Source organism: Pelecanus crispus, chromosome 15 (genome assembly GCF_030463565.1).
Source record: "Pelecanus crispus isolate bPelCri1 chromosome 15, bPelCri1.pri, whole genome shotgun sequence".
In the NCBI taxonomy this organism is placed as follows: Eukaryota; Metazoa; Chordata; class Aves; order Pelecaniformes; family Pelecanidae; genus Pelecanus; species Pelecanus crispus.
Genome location: NC_134657.1, coordinates 5,723,607 through 5,738,520, shown reverse-complemented (window position 1 = coordinate 5,738,520; position 14,914 = coordinate 5,723,607). Strand labels below are relative to the sequence as shown.

The window sequence follows — 14,914 nt, the reverse complement described above, 5'->3', positions numbered from 1 at the left end:
CTACCTTGGGGAGATGACGAGTAAAAAGCTGCTCATAGTCGTGGCGCGGTGGGGTGATAACCACTCCAGAAGTGATGTGAACATTAAAGAGGGAAAAGTATTTTAAGATAATCCAAGGGCTGTAGCTATAACTAAGAGTAATTGGCTGAAACTGAGCAAAAGAAAATTTAGGTTGACAATGAACTGCAGGTAGCTAATGCTGAGATCTGTTAGATGGTGAAATGGAATTAGCAGAGGAAACCTCTCTGCGTTAAAACGGGCAAATCCTGCTTTTAGGAACACTGGTGTAAACCTCCGGTGTCTATCTCTGACTGCCTCAAAGCCTGTTTCTATCACAACAAAGCTTCAGCAGAATCAACAAATGTATCTGAATTTATGTCAGTAGAAAGTGAATTTTGCCAAGCACATAAAAATATTATATAAGAGGAAGGAGGCCTAAAGGGATTGTGTGAACTGGAGAAATGAATTCTAGCGCTTTTCTACCTCTGACTTCTGTGATCTCTGTGTGTAGCTGAAAGCCAGGAGGCAAAAAGGAAAAAAAAAAAAAAAAGCACGGGCAAAATTTCAAAGAAGCAAGGGCCGGTTTTGGAAGGAAGATGTAAAAACATTACAGGAATTGTTGAATAAAAGGCTCTGATGTTTCAAGCCGCACAGCTATTGCCAGCTTTACTCAGGGGTTTGGGCCTACCAGCACCAGCTGCTTTTTGTCTTTCGTAAAACTTGTGTAGGCTCTGAACGCTTTTATCCATCCAGTGTGACTGCAGCAGAGAGCTCTATTTGGAGAGGTTTCAGACTCACGAAAACCCAGATAGCCTGACTGAAGGCAAGCTGTCCGTCTCACATCAAACAGCCTGTTCCTGGTCAAATGTTTGCTGGACTTGGGAGTGATGCAGCTATTACTGCAACCCCTGATGAAATTCCCGCTGATTCAGAGGGAAAGGAGTTAACCCTTTCAAGTTCTGGGTCAAAGGAGCACTGAGGTATTGAGCCAGCTACTTCAATGCAATGTCAAGGTTTTTATGTGGCTACCAATACTCAGAAAGGATCTGAAAGTCAGACTTGAGCTGAGCTTTAGGCCAGCGAGGACAGAGGGAATAGCCTGGGAGAAGCAGGATTTAAAAGATGACAAAGAGTCAGGGAAAAACTGTAGAGATAAAAGTGAAGTGCATGGAAGCCAATGATGTGGGATTAAAGGCTTATTTCCTACTGTAGTTGGGGCAGGAGGGGGGAGGCTGAAGTCTGTGTAACTGCATCTGTGTGAAAGCAGCCTGCCTTTGTGGAGAAATCACGCCAAGAATATTCATGGCTGAGATAGCTGACGTTAGATTTTCCCACTGGCTAAATTTGGGTGCAGAGATGATTCCTGTTAGACCTACAATTGTCTTCGCCTGTAAAACACCAGTGTACTTCAAGCACGGTCCTGCCATGATATCTGGAGATCCTAGGCACTACGTCCATACTTCTCTCTAGCAATTATATTGAGTTAGCAAAACAGATGACTAATAAAGACAAGACTCAAGGCAGCCAGGTTTGATACCATATACACTAAAAAAAGCTATAGCTCCAAGAACCAATAAGCGACTGTTGACATGTGCAATACTTTATACAAGAGAAGGGACTCCTTCCATATTATTCAGCTTGTAGTTTGAAGCTTAATATTCAAATGCATTTGAAGAGTTTAATTAAAATTATTGTTCTGTCATAACTCCAGAACAAATTCATACTTAGTGCCCTTGGCAAATCCTCTCCCCAGATTGCTATGTCTTCCAGAGTAGCCACTAATTCGGGGGAAGCTAACTTGAGCTAACAGAGGTATGGTTTTTGGATGTCCTGAGCACCCACTAATTCGGGGGAAGCTAACTTGAGCTAACAGAGGTATGGTTTTTGGATGTCCTGAGCACCCACGGCTCCTGCTGATGCCAAGCGAAATGTCACAATTTCAGCATGCTGCAAAAGCTCCATTAAAAATTAATGCACTGTCATCTCCAGTTTCCTGGCACCAGTACACTCCCAAATGGGCTTTATTTCGAATCCTTTGTGCAGACTGGGCTAGCTGATCGATAAAGCGCAGGCAGGAGAAACAGCTTGTCCCTAAATGACACCCATTTAAACACTCCTGGCACGCGCACGCAGGCCGGGTGAGAGGAGGGGTGCTTTGGCGCAGAGGTGCCCTCCTGTTCTTGACTCTTGTTCACACCCTCATGTGCTGCTGTGTGGAATCCTGGAGTGTAAACAGGTATAAACCCCCAAAATTTCCCCCTCAGCTAATTTCAAAGCCTATTTACCCAACTGGATACACAAGGATTATGAAGTGCATTGCAGGGCGTGTTTGATGAGTTTAGTCCTTACACAGTTCAGTGCAACTGTCAGAATAAATGACTTCTTTAGGGGAGAGAAGGGAAAATACACATTTGGTTAATCACTTCAATATTACAGCAGCTCCCAAAGATTAAATATGCACTGCACAAAACAGCAAACCAGGCAGGGCCTTTTAATGTTAACAATTCACTTGCAAAGAATAAGATTTTTGAATAAAAAAACCCCTGCTTCTGTTCCTCAGCACAGTCTAATCCTAGAAACCTGTGTTCACATGAAATGTGTAACTCACCTATGGCTCTTACTGTTGAGTTGCTGTTATTATGTACCTTATTGCTGAAAATAATAATTGCAAATATTATTGCCAGTAGCAGGGACGTTGCAAACAGAAGTGCTGAGATTTCACTGATGCGAGCTTTCTTGCCAAATGTTTAATATTGCTGCCTGTCACCTAAAATCAACAGCAAAGTTGTACTGCATTTGGTGGAAGCTGTAGCTCTTCTCAGTACCGGCTGAAAAGTCCATTCCTGGGGAGATTTCTGCTCCCCTTTTGTTATTAGACTGTGGGTTTATGGGTTGGGAGGCGCTGGGCAGACAGGGCTGTCAGTAGTCTGTCATTCGTGGAGGGAGGAGAAGGCTTTTCGAAGGGAATGGCATTTGCCTAGTAGCAGGATACAAAAAGGCAGGCAGAAGATCCATGGTCTGTTCCCTGGTCTGCGAAATGACCTTGGGCAATTGTTTGCTTGGGACACATTTTTAAGAACTCCGGTGTCTGAAGATGTACAGAGCAGCTACTGAAGGCCGCAAGAGCATTTAGACACCTGCTAGTTTTTATGTGAATTGCTGTGTGTTTTTTAAAAAGCCATCAGGGTTTCAGTATCTTGGGTCGTGCCTGTATCTTTCAACAGTCTAAATGGTTTTTCAGAGCTCTGAATTTTCCAAAGGCTGCAAATCTCTCACATTCAAAACTGGATTTTCAGTGATTAGGGAAGGTGTTGAAAGCAAAATGCTTTGAAATGCTAGGCTTGTGGGTGTGGAACACTTTTAAACTGGCCTCAGAAGTCTGATTTTCAAAGGGGCTAAGTGTCTACAATTTTGACTTCTAAGAAGATTGTGAATGGTCAGCACTTTTGAAAACCAGTCCCTTAAGTGCCTTCTGCCTTGGCTCCCTCCTCTGTGTAACAAGGACACAGCTGGCCACCTCAGGACAGTGTTTTGAGATCTGTGTTAGCTATCTTTGCTTACAAAGCACTCTTTTACAGGTACTTGCAATGCAGCTTTTCTACCCGCTCATCAGGAATGAATGGACAGGAAAAGTGGGCAGGGAGTGTGCAGCAGCAGGGGTCAGACCATGACCCCAGGGCCATCAGATTTGGCCATGGGGGAAGCCTGTTCCATTTGCACAGGCAGCTTGATTCAGAGGATCAATAAAGTGCCTTTAGCGTTTAAAGCTGCCTGTCGAAATAAAATATCTCTGTGGCATTGTTTGCTGGGTGTTTTGGATGGGTGAAGAGGAGGGACGGATGGGTGCTGGAAAGGCCAGACCTGGAATAAATTGGTATTTACGCTTCCTGAAGCTTTTTAAAGAAATGCACTCCCCACCTCGGTTCCAACTGCAGATACAGCGAGAGCCATGTGGATCACAGCTGTCTCCTTCCACCTGCTCCTGGTGCATCTGAGCCGCTCTCACCTCGTGCACTGGACATACAAAGGTAACGAAAAATGAGGCTTTTTGGGGATTGCTACTGACTGCCAGCTTGCTAAAGAGGCTCCCATCCTTTTTGTACTGCAGAAGCAACACTCAGCTTGACTTTCTTTCCATTAGTGAAAGATCTCTGCAGAGCAGCTAATTTATTCCACTTCATTGATGCCTGTGTGTCTTCAAAGTGATTCTCTTCAATGTCACCCCTTTTTACTCCTTTGTGTGGTTAGGACACATTGTCAGAGTTGGCAGAGCAATGAGGTTCAAACAATGGGGAAAATCTTTACAATGTGTTAGAATAAAAGCTGCCCTTTGGATGATCCTGGAAGGAAAAGCTTTAAATACTGCCTGCTCATTATTTTATTGTCACAGCCCATGTGGAACGGATCACTAAGAAGTGCTTATTTATGTATTTGTGAAATTTTATCTGATTTTCATTTGTTTCGGGGGGTTGTTTGCAGAGCTCATTGAAATAAACAGTAGTCCTTTTATGATTTCCACTGGGCTGGGACTCAAGCTAAAACAAAGGATATTGTTGAATAGCTACAATATTGCAATTAGGACACTAAGCTATTTGCAGAAGTTCTCTCTGGATTTTCTTTTGGCCAGGCAGCCTGCATCTCCTAAGCCCTTCATATTTAATCAATATCAGGAAACAAATACCTGCAAACTGACATTGCTTAAATGAAATCAGAAGAAAAGAATTGGCAAATAGTAACAAATCCCTAAGTGTGGCCATAATTATAATTTGAAAATTAGGAAGATGATGAAGTAGCTTTGAAGTATTTTCTTTTTAAAACAATCGCCTCCCTTTCCAAACCATCTCTGCAGGATTTGAAGTCAGTGAGTTCAACAATCACATGGTGATTATTCCTTAGCTCTAGCTCTGTTTGTCTCAGACAGATATGACTCTGACATTAATCAATAATAATTAATCAATATATTGCAGTTCTGGGGTGAAGAAGAAAAGGTTTCCGTACTGATTGTCAGTCACGGCCATGACAGAGATGGCATTAAAATTTCTACTTATGCTTAAAGTCCTAAATATAGCACTATGGAGAAGGCAAATAGCCTTGAAGGGTTCAAGCATTTGTTCGTAGTTTCAGCAGCACCCAGACCTCTGCAGGAGAGATTCAAATTAGGGCTAAGGGGCTTAGAGCCACTGGAAAAAGGATAGCAGCCAGGATGCCAGGTCTCCTACACATTTGCTTCCTCCATAGGTGACCACAGGAGGTTTTTAGTATTAAATACTTGCAGAGATGATGGTGAAGCTAGGGCCTTTAGTTCTTAGTCCCATGTCAAAGGTTTGTGTCTGAGCCAAGGACGCTGAGCAGGAAAAGGAGCTGGTATTCACACTCAGCATGACCTTTAGGGGCTGTTAGGCTGGGGGCTGAAGGGGCATCAAGAGCTCAGAGTAATCAACTGAATCCTGAAACTGGGACGCCCAGGTCCTATTCCACACCAGGATCCATCTCACCAAAGCAATGAATCACTTTATTGTTATTTGTTGTGTGTAAAAAGGGGGCATCAGGAGGAGGCATAGCACTGCGCTCAGCAGAGCAGTGGGTTTTGTTAATAAAAACACACCCAGAACATGAAAGCCACCCCAGACCGCTCCTATCCCAGAAAACATAGAAAATGTTCCATTGTATTTAAACCATTTCACTCCTATTCTTCTTTTGTTAGGTCTCCCCCTAGTTAAAAATAGCAAATTTGCTGCCAGTTCCTGATCCAAAGCAGAGACTTCCCGCCTATTGCCCTGGCCCTACTCACTCTCACAGTGGTTAAGACCCATTAAATCCCCATTTCTATATAAACAGTGCTTCTCTTCTGGTGAGGTTCAGCCTCCAGCGATCAGGAAGCTATTACTGCAATGCAGGTTTCTTATTTTGCAGCACAGTTGTCCTGCAGACAGCATAATGTATATTTTCACTCTAGGGAAGGCAGAGCAACCTTTTATTGCAGCAGCTCCTGGTGCTATAACAACTAGATTGACGTGCCCTGCTGGCAAATGAGGAGAGTTTTCTGACTTCTGAGCTAACGGCAATTCTCACCATGTCCTAATAACCTGGTTTGCTTCTCCTCCGCTCAGAAGGAGAGCTGGATGAAGAGCACTGGGGAAAGCACTTTGCAGACTGCGCTGGCAAGCACCAATCTCCAATTGACATCCAGAGGAAAAAAGTGAGGTACAACCCCCAGCTGCTGCAGCTGGAGCTGAGTGGCTACGATGGGCCCTCGCAAGGGGATTTCACCATGACCAACAACGGTCACTCTGGTAAGACTGGGGGGATCCTGCTCATTGCCTGCCTAAAAAGAGGAGCTGGTTGAGATGTCATTGCCGACAAAGGAGCCGCCTGAAACAGAAATCAGGGCATACAGCTCAAGGAGTTTATTTGGTCCTGCAGCAGCTCTAGCTGTCATAGAATCATTTAGGTTGGGAAAGACCTTTAAGATCAACCAGTCCAACCATTAACCTACACTACCAACTCCACCACTAAACCAATTAAGGGTAGAGTAATAATTTCATGTTTCCTGGCTGGATTATGTTTTAATGAAAGTAAAAACTAGGAATCATGAAGGTTGGAAAGGATCTCTAAGATCATCAGTCCAACCGTCAACCCAACACCACCATGCCCACTAAACCATGTCCCCAAGTGCCACATCTACCCAAATGATGTGGGATGTCAGTCACCTTTCTGTCAGAAAGAAAAGCTCTGAGGCACAAGGAAGCAAGTGCTGCCTGTCCCCTGTTTTGCCCCCTGAGCTGTAGCTTGGTACGTGCACGGATCACTGCCCATGCAGCACCCAGGGGCCTCCCGTGCGCTGTTTCCATGACAGCGGGTGATGCTGGCAGCCAGCGGTGCAGGGAACAGGCCAGCAGCAGCAACGCAAAGGCCTTACATTTTTGAAATGCAGATTGCTTTAATGCTGGGACAGCTGATGCAAGAAATGCCCCAACCGGACAGCTTTCTGCTTTTAAGCTATAAAGTAGGCTGTGGTGTATCCTCTGGAGATTTCACCTGGGCAGCGTAGCATGCACTTATTACACTGTGTTGTCTGGGGTATAAAGGAGACTTTACCAGTTCAGGTATGTATTTTCCGAGCGCATGCAGGATATGCAAACAGGTCCTGTATGTTTATCTCAGCACTCCGCCATACCTAGAACATTATCACAAACCTTTTGTGGCCAGCAAGTGACACTAGGTTGAAATGCAGCGGAATGAGCCAGCTTTGCCGTAGAGGTGAGAAGTTTTTTCTTCCCTGGCTGAGCAGATGTCCTAGGAGGATGTAAAGCTCATGACAGTGCAGGAATAGATTATTTGTTTTAGCTGATTGAAATGCTATTCACAGACAATGGCCCCCCCCTTTTTTTTTTAAACTCACTTTACTTTGCTTTGCCATCTCACTTCATTCTGCTCTCCAAGTTTTGCTGTTTTCCCTAATCACAGAGGAAAGCTCTCCAGAAACACATATGTAAACCAGAGAAATAAAAGGCAGTTACGGCTCTGCAAAGTATTGTCTCTGTTAGACATTAAAAGGGATAAAAGGCAGCTAGAGCTTTAGAGATTGACCCTTTCTTTCAGTGTACTAAAATACTGCAGGACTATAGTACTGAACGGTATTTGGTGCACACTGACTCCTCTCTGCATTCAGAAAATGCATCTTTTGCCTCTGTGCAATAGTAAGAACTAGAAGCGATAGGAGTAAGAGGACTGTAGTTTGGTAGCAAGTTTGCATCCGAGGTTCAGTTAGATATAGGTCACACGAAGTATGCCACAGAGGAGAATCCCTCCCTTATAGTCAGAGGATTGGTATTTCAGGTCTCAGGAAGGGAAGCTGAAGCACAGCATGGGTTAAAAGCCTTGCCTTTGGCCACACAGTCTCAGGACAAGGCTTGTAATTTAGGAGGTCCTGGATTCCCCTGCTGCAGTCTGTAATTCATTGTCTAAATAATTCATCAGCTGGTAGTGTTGGGATAATGCTTTTGGACTACAGATGAGCAACGAGAGAATTTTCTAATAGCTGCAGTGGGGAGGGAATGAGTATTTTTGGAAAGGTGTTTGGAACATAAAGCTGGTAGCTCTGTAATCCTGCACAACAACCCCTTCTTCCTCTCAGTAACAGAGAGAAATATGGAGTGAGAGCAAGGAAATGAAGTGATGAGAGACATACTGCCTTCAGAGAAAGACTGTTGTGATTGTATTTCTAAAAAACAAAATGAGTAAGTACTCCTGTTTGTCGCCCAGACAAGCTCAACATTCAGTTAGAAGCTCTCATGTCAGCATTGCTACCCTGACTGCCTACAAATTCATTCCTGCAGGTTTAGCTTTCAGGTCTCTGACTGCACATGTGTATTTTCCTATTCTTTTGTTAACATCAAAACAATGATTTTCTGATGCAGGGTATTTCAGAAAAGCACAAAGGCAAAATGACTGTCCTTATCCACAGCTCCTGTGAAGTCAGGCTAGGTTTTCCTACTGGCTTCAGTGAGATGGGACAGGGTAGCAATACCTCTCCAGAAAAATATTCCACTGGGCCCCAGCAGAAAACATTCAGCAGATCTGAAAAGGACAGGAGATGGATTTATTAGCAGGACTCTCCTTACAGGCTCTCTGGAGCTGAAGACCAAGTGTCTCACCTAAAGAAAACCAGCTACGCTGCCTCTCTAGTTGTATAATTACCAGGCTAAATCCCACCTGATAAAGCCTATCTGCAGTAGTGCAGAGTGTCTGCACAAGGGATTTGCACCTACCACATGTGTGCAGACACACTCACACAGATAACCTTAGGTTAATGAAGCCTTTTGTGTTTGGCATTTGGACTTTATTTTTAAAACGGGATTGGTCCTCTAGTAGGTAGCGAGGACACGCACAGCTCTGGAAGATTACGATGTCCTCCATGCACGGTGTGTGCAACTTCCTCCAGTAGCGGATTTTTCTTAGAACTGGAATCTCAAGTGTGGCCTTCATTACCACCTCTAACTCAGCCGCGTCAGAGGCCAGAGATGGGAAAATAGGCTGGCTGCGTGTGCTGTAATCTGTGAGGCAGTAACGGACAAAAGTCCCAGTCGCAGAGCAGAAATGCTAGAGAAAGGCAGAGTTGCACTCAGTCCCTTTGTTAATTTCTATCCCCCTTTTTCTTCCTTGGAAATAGAGTAGTTAACAAATCTATGCAGAGCCCTGCAAGATGTGATGGGCTGTGTGAGAGACGAGCATTAAAGCACTTTTATTAGTGCCTAAGGAAAAACCCGGAGCTGCTCAGATGGAAAAAGAAGTCTGCAGACACAGCTAGTGCCCAGTCATCTTTGTGCCTGGTGTGGTCTGTGATGCACAAGCCTGAGGTCAGGAAAGATTTTAAGACGACCTAGCTTTACGCTTCAGTGGTTTTCCTTGCATACTGGAGTTAGTTCCCTGACCATGACTGTGCCAGTTTATTTCGGAGAGGGTGTTACTGGCAGAATAACACTAGGCACTGCAAGCGTAGCTACAAGAATGGGCATAGCGGCACCCATTGCTGTCTCCAATCCTGTTTTTCAGTTCAGATTGATTTGCCACCCACCATGCACATCTCCAGAGGGCTCCCAAGCCTCTACACAGCTGTACAGATGCATCTGCACTGGGGTGGCCTGGACCTGGAAACCAGCGGCTCCGAACACACCGTAGATGGGATGAGATACTTTGCAGAGGTACTTGTGAAGGGAGCAGGCTGGAAGGAGGGTACATTGCAAGTCTGGCAATTGGGAAGCTGGAAGCTGCAGCCCACAAAGCCTGCAGGAAGCAATGCAGAGGCAAGTGGGAGAAAAGAGGCTCCCCAGAAGTGCAGGTGGTTGGTGCAATGCAAGGGCTGAGCCTGATGGTGCTGGCACAGAAGACTCTAAGAGAAGTCATTGCAATAGCACTAATATCTTTCAAAGATGGAGTTGTTCCTCCACATTCATCACAAACCTGTTAATCTAAAGGTCTATTCAGCTGTGCTGTGAAGCACAAGCAGCAGGAATTGGGATGGTGGCTCTCCCTTCAGTACTGGGTCCTTTAAAGCACTGAGGAAGCCATTTATCACTTCTCACTAAATGATCCTGTCTCTCTTCTGACAGCTGCACATTGTCCATTACAACTCAGCTGACTACTCAAGCTTTGACGAAGCCAAAGACAAACCAAATGGATTGGCTGTGCTTGCCTTCCTGTATGTGGTAGGTTTGATGCCCAGGCTGCTGAGCAAGGCCAGTCTGTGACCACTGTTTATACTATAATCACGGTCTGAGCAGGTCCAGACACGAGCAGCCTGTACTAGGCTTGCACATCTATCCTAAGAGATGATCTCTGCCACCAGTTTGAGGAAGCTGTGCCGTAGCAGGACTGTTCTTCCCTTATGTCATGTGGGGCTCACACTATACCAGCCAATACAACTTGGGACACCCAGAAAAATTTGCCCTATAAGAAGTACAGATGGATTATCAGGTGCAGCAGCTGGGTTTCCCTCCTGTACCTCAAGACCTTGCTCTGATTTGCAAATGGGAACACTTGATTTTGTGTGGATTTAGAAGTGGTAAAAAAGGATCCTTGCAGTTCACTATTCTACCCGAGATCTCTGCGTACATACCTTATACATGCCTAGGATTGTCCAGCCTATTAAGAGATCTGTGATAGTATTTGTTCTCTGTCTCACAATTCAACAGTCAGTCCCCCAAGCCGATTAGTAGTATAGAAGGACAGGCAGGTTGCTAACCTTTTGTTCAAGTTTCTATGCTGTGTTTAGGATGGGCACTTTGAGAATACCTACTACAGTGAATTCATTTCCAAACTGGCAAAAATCAGGTTTGCAGGTAAGACCTGGGAATGCCTTTCTCCATCCTTGATAATCTCAAAGCCTGTACATATGTACTGGGCCTGGGGACAGACATTTTGCAGCTGCTTTGCTTGCAATTACGTGGTCAAGCATCCTCAGCCATGCACAACTTTGCACCATCCCTGCCCACGCACCTCAAACAGCAGCCCACACAGCAGAGCAGCGTGGAAGATGCTCTAGGCAGCAATAAACATGCTCCTGGTAGGTCTATGCACCACACCACAGCACCATGAAATACCAGCTTCCTACGATCCTGCAGTCTGTATGCCCAGACAGCAGGTGCTCTGCTGCACTGACACACTCTGCTTCCTGGGAGGAGCGATGCTCTGAGCAAAGTGATTTGCCAACCCCAGCTCTAACAGCACTCTCACCTTTCTTTGTTCCCCATTAACCATTAATATTGCCTCTGTTTCCTTTTGAGGTCAATCAACAAAGCTCAGTTCTCTGGACGTCCAAGCCATGCTGCCAGAAAACCTCTCACACTTCTACAGGTACCAGGGCTCACTAACAACCCCACCTTGCTCCGAGAGTGTGATCTGGACCATCTTTCATTCTCCGATTGTCCTGTCACACACACAGGTAAGCGATAGCTGTTCTCCAGACAGAGCAGCTTCTCTCTCCTCCATGCTTCACCTTTCCACACAAGTTTCCTTTTCTGTCCTCCAGTGATTTTGGGAACAGCCAGACAGATGAGCTAATAGGGCATTTCTCACACAGGGCTTTTGGGATAGACTCCTAAGCCACTGGAATTCCAGGTGGCTGTAATGACACCGTGATGCTCCATCACAGCACGGGTCAGTTTCTGTACAGCACCAGTTTATAGAATCATAGAATCATTTAGGTTGGAAAAGACCTTTAAGATCATCCAGTCCAACCATTAAGATACACTACCAAGTCCACACTAAACCAGTCAAGGGTAGACTAGACTAAACCATGTCCCAAAGTGCCACATCTGCCCGTTTTTTGAACACTTCCAGGGATGGTGACTCCACCACCTCTCTGGGCAGCCTGTTCCAATGCCTGACTACCCTTTCCTGAGGTCTGGTGAGTGGTGACAAAGCTGTCTGCTCAGTTAAGCTCAACCATACTGAAGCACTATGAAAAGGAAGAGACCAGTCAGAATCGACAGGGCAAAAACTACCGCAACACAGTCCAACCCCTCGCCAAAAAAAAAAACAAACCATAAAAGAGCCATTCATAAAATTAAAATAATTACAGAATAATTGGCACATTTTTAGAAGAGTATTTTGGTTATTTTCGTGTTTACACTTACATTGTGCAGCTAGATGGGATCATTTCAGGAGTGGCCTCCTGTGAGTTTTGGCTGCGTGACAGGAGAGGGTTTGTCCAGGCTCGAGCAGAGGCATTACAGAGCACCTTGCTGAGTGCACAGGAACACTGGGCAGTAACCCCGCTTGTGCCAGCAGCTGAACAGTCACACGGCAGAATCCCCTTCTGTCTGCCTTGTCAGCCCAAAGGCTTTAGCAGGGAAAAAAGTAACACAAGTGAAATAAGCTACTGCTGAGTCTTGTGGAGTGGTTCATCTTCCTTAGTGAAAAAGCAGCATCAGAAACATTTTCTTCTTGGAGAAGAACACGATAAAGTGAAGCGTACAGTAGTGGAAGATCACAGTGTGGTCTCATTTGAAAAATAAATACTCTTTCGGCAGGGGGAAGGCTAATAGGCACTTGTGAGAAAGCAGTACACCACAAAATAGCAGCAAAATCTCCATCCATGCATACCATCAGGCAGGTGTTAAAAATTTCCTTCAGGCAAAATATCTTTATCATTAATTAGCTGATAAGAGCCCTCATGTTCTGTTCCTTTCCCTTGCTAATATTCAGAAAGAGACCCAGTGGATTCCTCTATAACAAATTGCTAGGTTTAATCCTGAGCTGCAGGATCTGCACTGCAAAACTATTGTTCCCGTTGCCCTCTGTAATAAGCCTGCATTGCTCACAGATCAGCCTCCTGGAGAACACCTTGCTGGACTGGCAAAACAGGACCCTGCGCAATGACTACCGGCACGCTCAGCCCCTCAACGGGCGGGTGGTGGAGTCCTCCTTCAGAGCCAAACTCACCCAAGGTAAAGGGAGTCCACAGGCAGGACTCGGGCTTTCCCCCACGAGGGGCAAGAAACCTATGCGGAAGGAGTTAAGTTGCAAATCTCTTAAGCTAGGCATGGTGGAGAACACCTTTCCCAGGAGTAGCAGAGTCCCTGCGCAGCAGGTGGAGATGGCCCATGTGCCTCTTTGCCCCCTGACGACACATCTTGCTTCTAATGGTCCACTGGTGGCTGTAGGTTACGTGCCAGACCCTTGTTTTGACAGCAGTGCCGTCACACAGATCTTCCAAGAGAAGCGGTGCTACATGGCACCACACAGGAATACTAGGTTCAGGTGCGTCTGCATCCATATGGGCGAGGTACGCTAACCACTGCAGACACAGCTCTGGCATGGCTGATGAGCCAGGCACCACGTGGAGGCGAGACGCTGCATTTTAAAACAAAGGGTTTCCCCAAACCTTCTACAAACTAGAAAGCAGAAGATCTACCACGTGCAGGTCCTGGCCTTCTGTAAGTTCAGCTGTCTGATTGCTCTAGAACAATGCCATCCAGAAGAATTCAACCTCAGACTGGACCAAATCCAGATGCAGCTCCAAGACATGAAGAGAGAGTTGCTGAATGGAGTGAGCCACTTTGGTAAGAAACACACATCTATTCTTGAGTCCAGCTTACCTTCCAAGGATGAAGAGCCCATGCCCTGCTGTCCTGGATGGCCTAAATCATTAACAGGTTTGGTACTGATACGTGCAGGTAGAATTTTATCCCATATCTAGGCCTGCTGATGGAAACCCTTCAACTACAGCATCATTAAAGCTAGCCCTAATCTAACTACTCTCACAGCAACTGCAGCTTTCTCCTGCAACGTATAAGCATATTTTTATGAACAGTGAGGGATTTAAGATCACATTTCCCCTAGGATAAATAATCATTGTCTCTATTTTACACAAGATGAGAAAAGAGGAAGCAGGGGGAAGTGATTTTCCCAAACAGCTGGGTGAGGGAGCTCAGCTTTTCACCACTTCAAGCCCCTCCCCTGTTGGTACAACACATGCCAGGAGCTGTGGCTAAGACTGCCACAGCCCTGCCAGTTCCTCTGGGTGTATTCTTCAGGATTTGGGCTGATTTATAAGCACAGCAGGAAGTGTTAACAGCTGGCTTTTTCGTTATTTCAGGTATTAAATCCAGCACTTATCCAGCTTTCTACTTCCCTGTGGAAAACATTGAGAGTTTTGTGAATGTTCATCCCCTCCATGATATGTCTCTCCAAGCCTTCACCTTATGTTTCTGGACAAAAGCCCAGCATGCTGGCAGTCAGACTGTTCTTTCCTACTCCACACAGGAGAGGGATAATGAGCTAGTGATGACCGTGGGCACAGATGTGGGATTGTGGATAGGAGGCCATTTCATCAGTTTCCCCCTGTACCACAAGGCACAAGACTGGCTGCACTACTGCATGGCATGGGCCTCCCAGTCCGGAATGGCAAATTTATGGCTCAATGGAGCAGCTGGTAAAGCAAAGAGTATCCAGAAGGGGTATGTGAGCCAGGCTGGAGGGACACTTGTCCTTGGGAAAGATAGAGACATTCTTCTTGGGACCTTCTCCAATGGTTTTGCAGGGTGGATGACTCAGGTGAACCTGTGGAGCCAAGTTCTCAGTCCTGCAGATGTTCGGGCACTTGCACTGTGCAAACCAGGGCAACTGAAGGGAGATATCATAGCATGGGGAGAAACCTCCATGACCCTCTTGGGGGGGGTGGTTCTGGAGTCTGACACCAGCTGCCAGTGACCCCAACTTTTTTTTTTTTTTTTTTTTTAAGGCAGCAGAAGAATCCAAACTGCTTGCTGGGGAAACTGAGGAAAAACTTAGATTATTTGCTTGTTTCTCCTTCTGCTTTGTATAGGCTCACTATGCAGCTGCCAGTGCTCCAGGTCGTTTGTCCAAGTAGGTACATAGAAGCAAAGCCTCCATCAGTGGGATAGAGGCA

General features: G+C 45.6%; 1 protein-coding gene across 1 annotated transcript; it reads left to right on the top strand.

Annotated features, from left to right (window-relative positions):
* The first annotated feature begins 3,994 nt into the window (after nt 1–3,994).
* Nucleotides 3,995–14,715, top strand: CA6 (carbonic anhydrase 6). Its single transcript, XM_009491590.1, has 9 exons — nt 3,995–4,028; nt 6,111–6,293; nt 9,556–9,704; nt 10,113–10,208; nt 10,775–10,841; nt 11,286–11,443; nt 12,827–12,950; nt 13,467–13,565; nt 14,102–14,715. The coding sequence occupies exons 2-9, from the start codon at nt 6,272–6,274 to the stop codon at nt 14,713–14,715; spliced, it is 1,329 nt and encodes a 442-aa protein (XP_009489865.1). The 5' UTR covers nt 3,995–4,028; nt 6,111–6,271.
* Nucleotides 14,716–14,914: the final 199 nt, after the last annotated feature.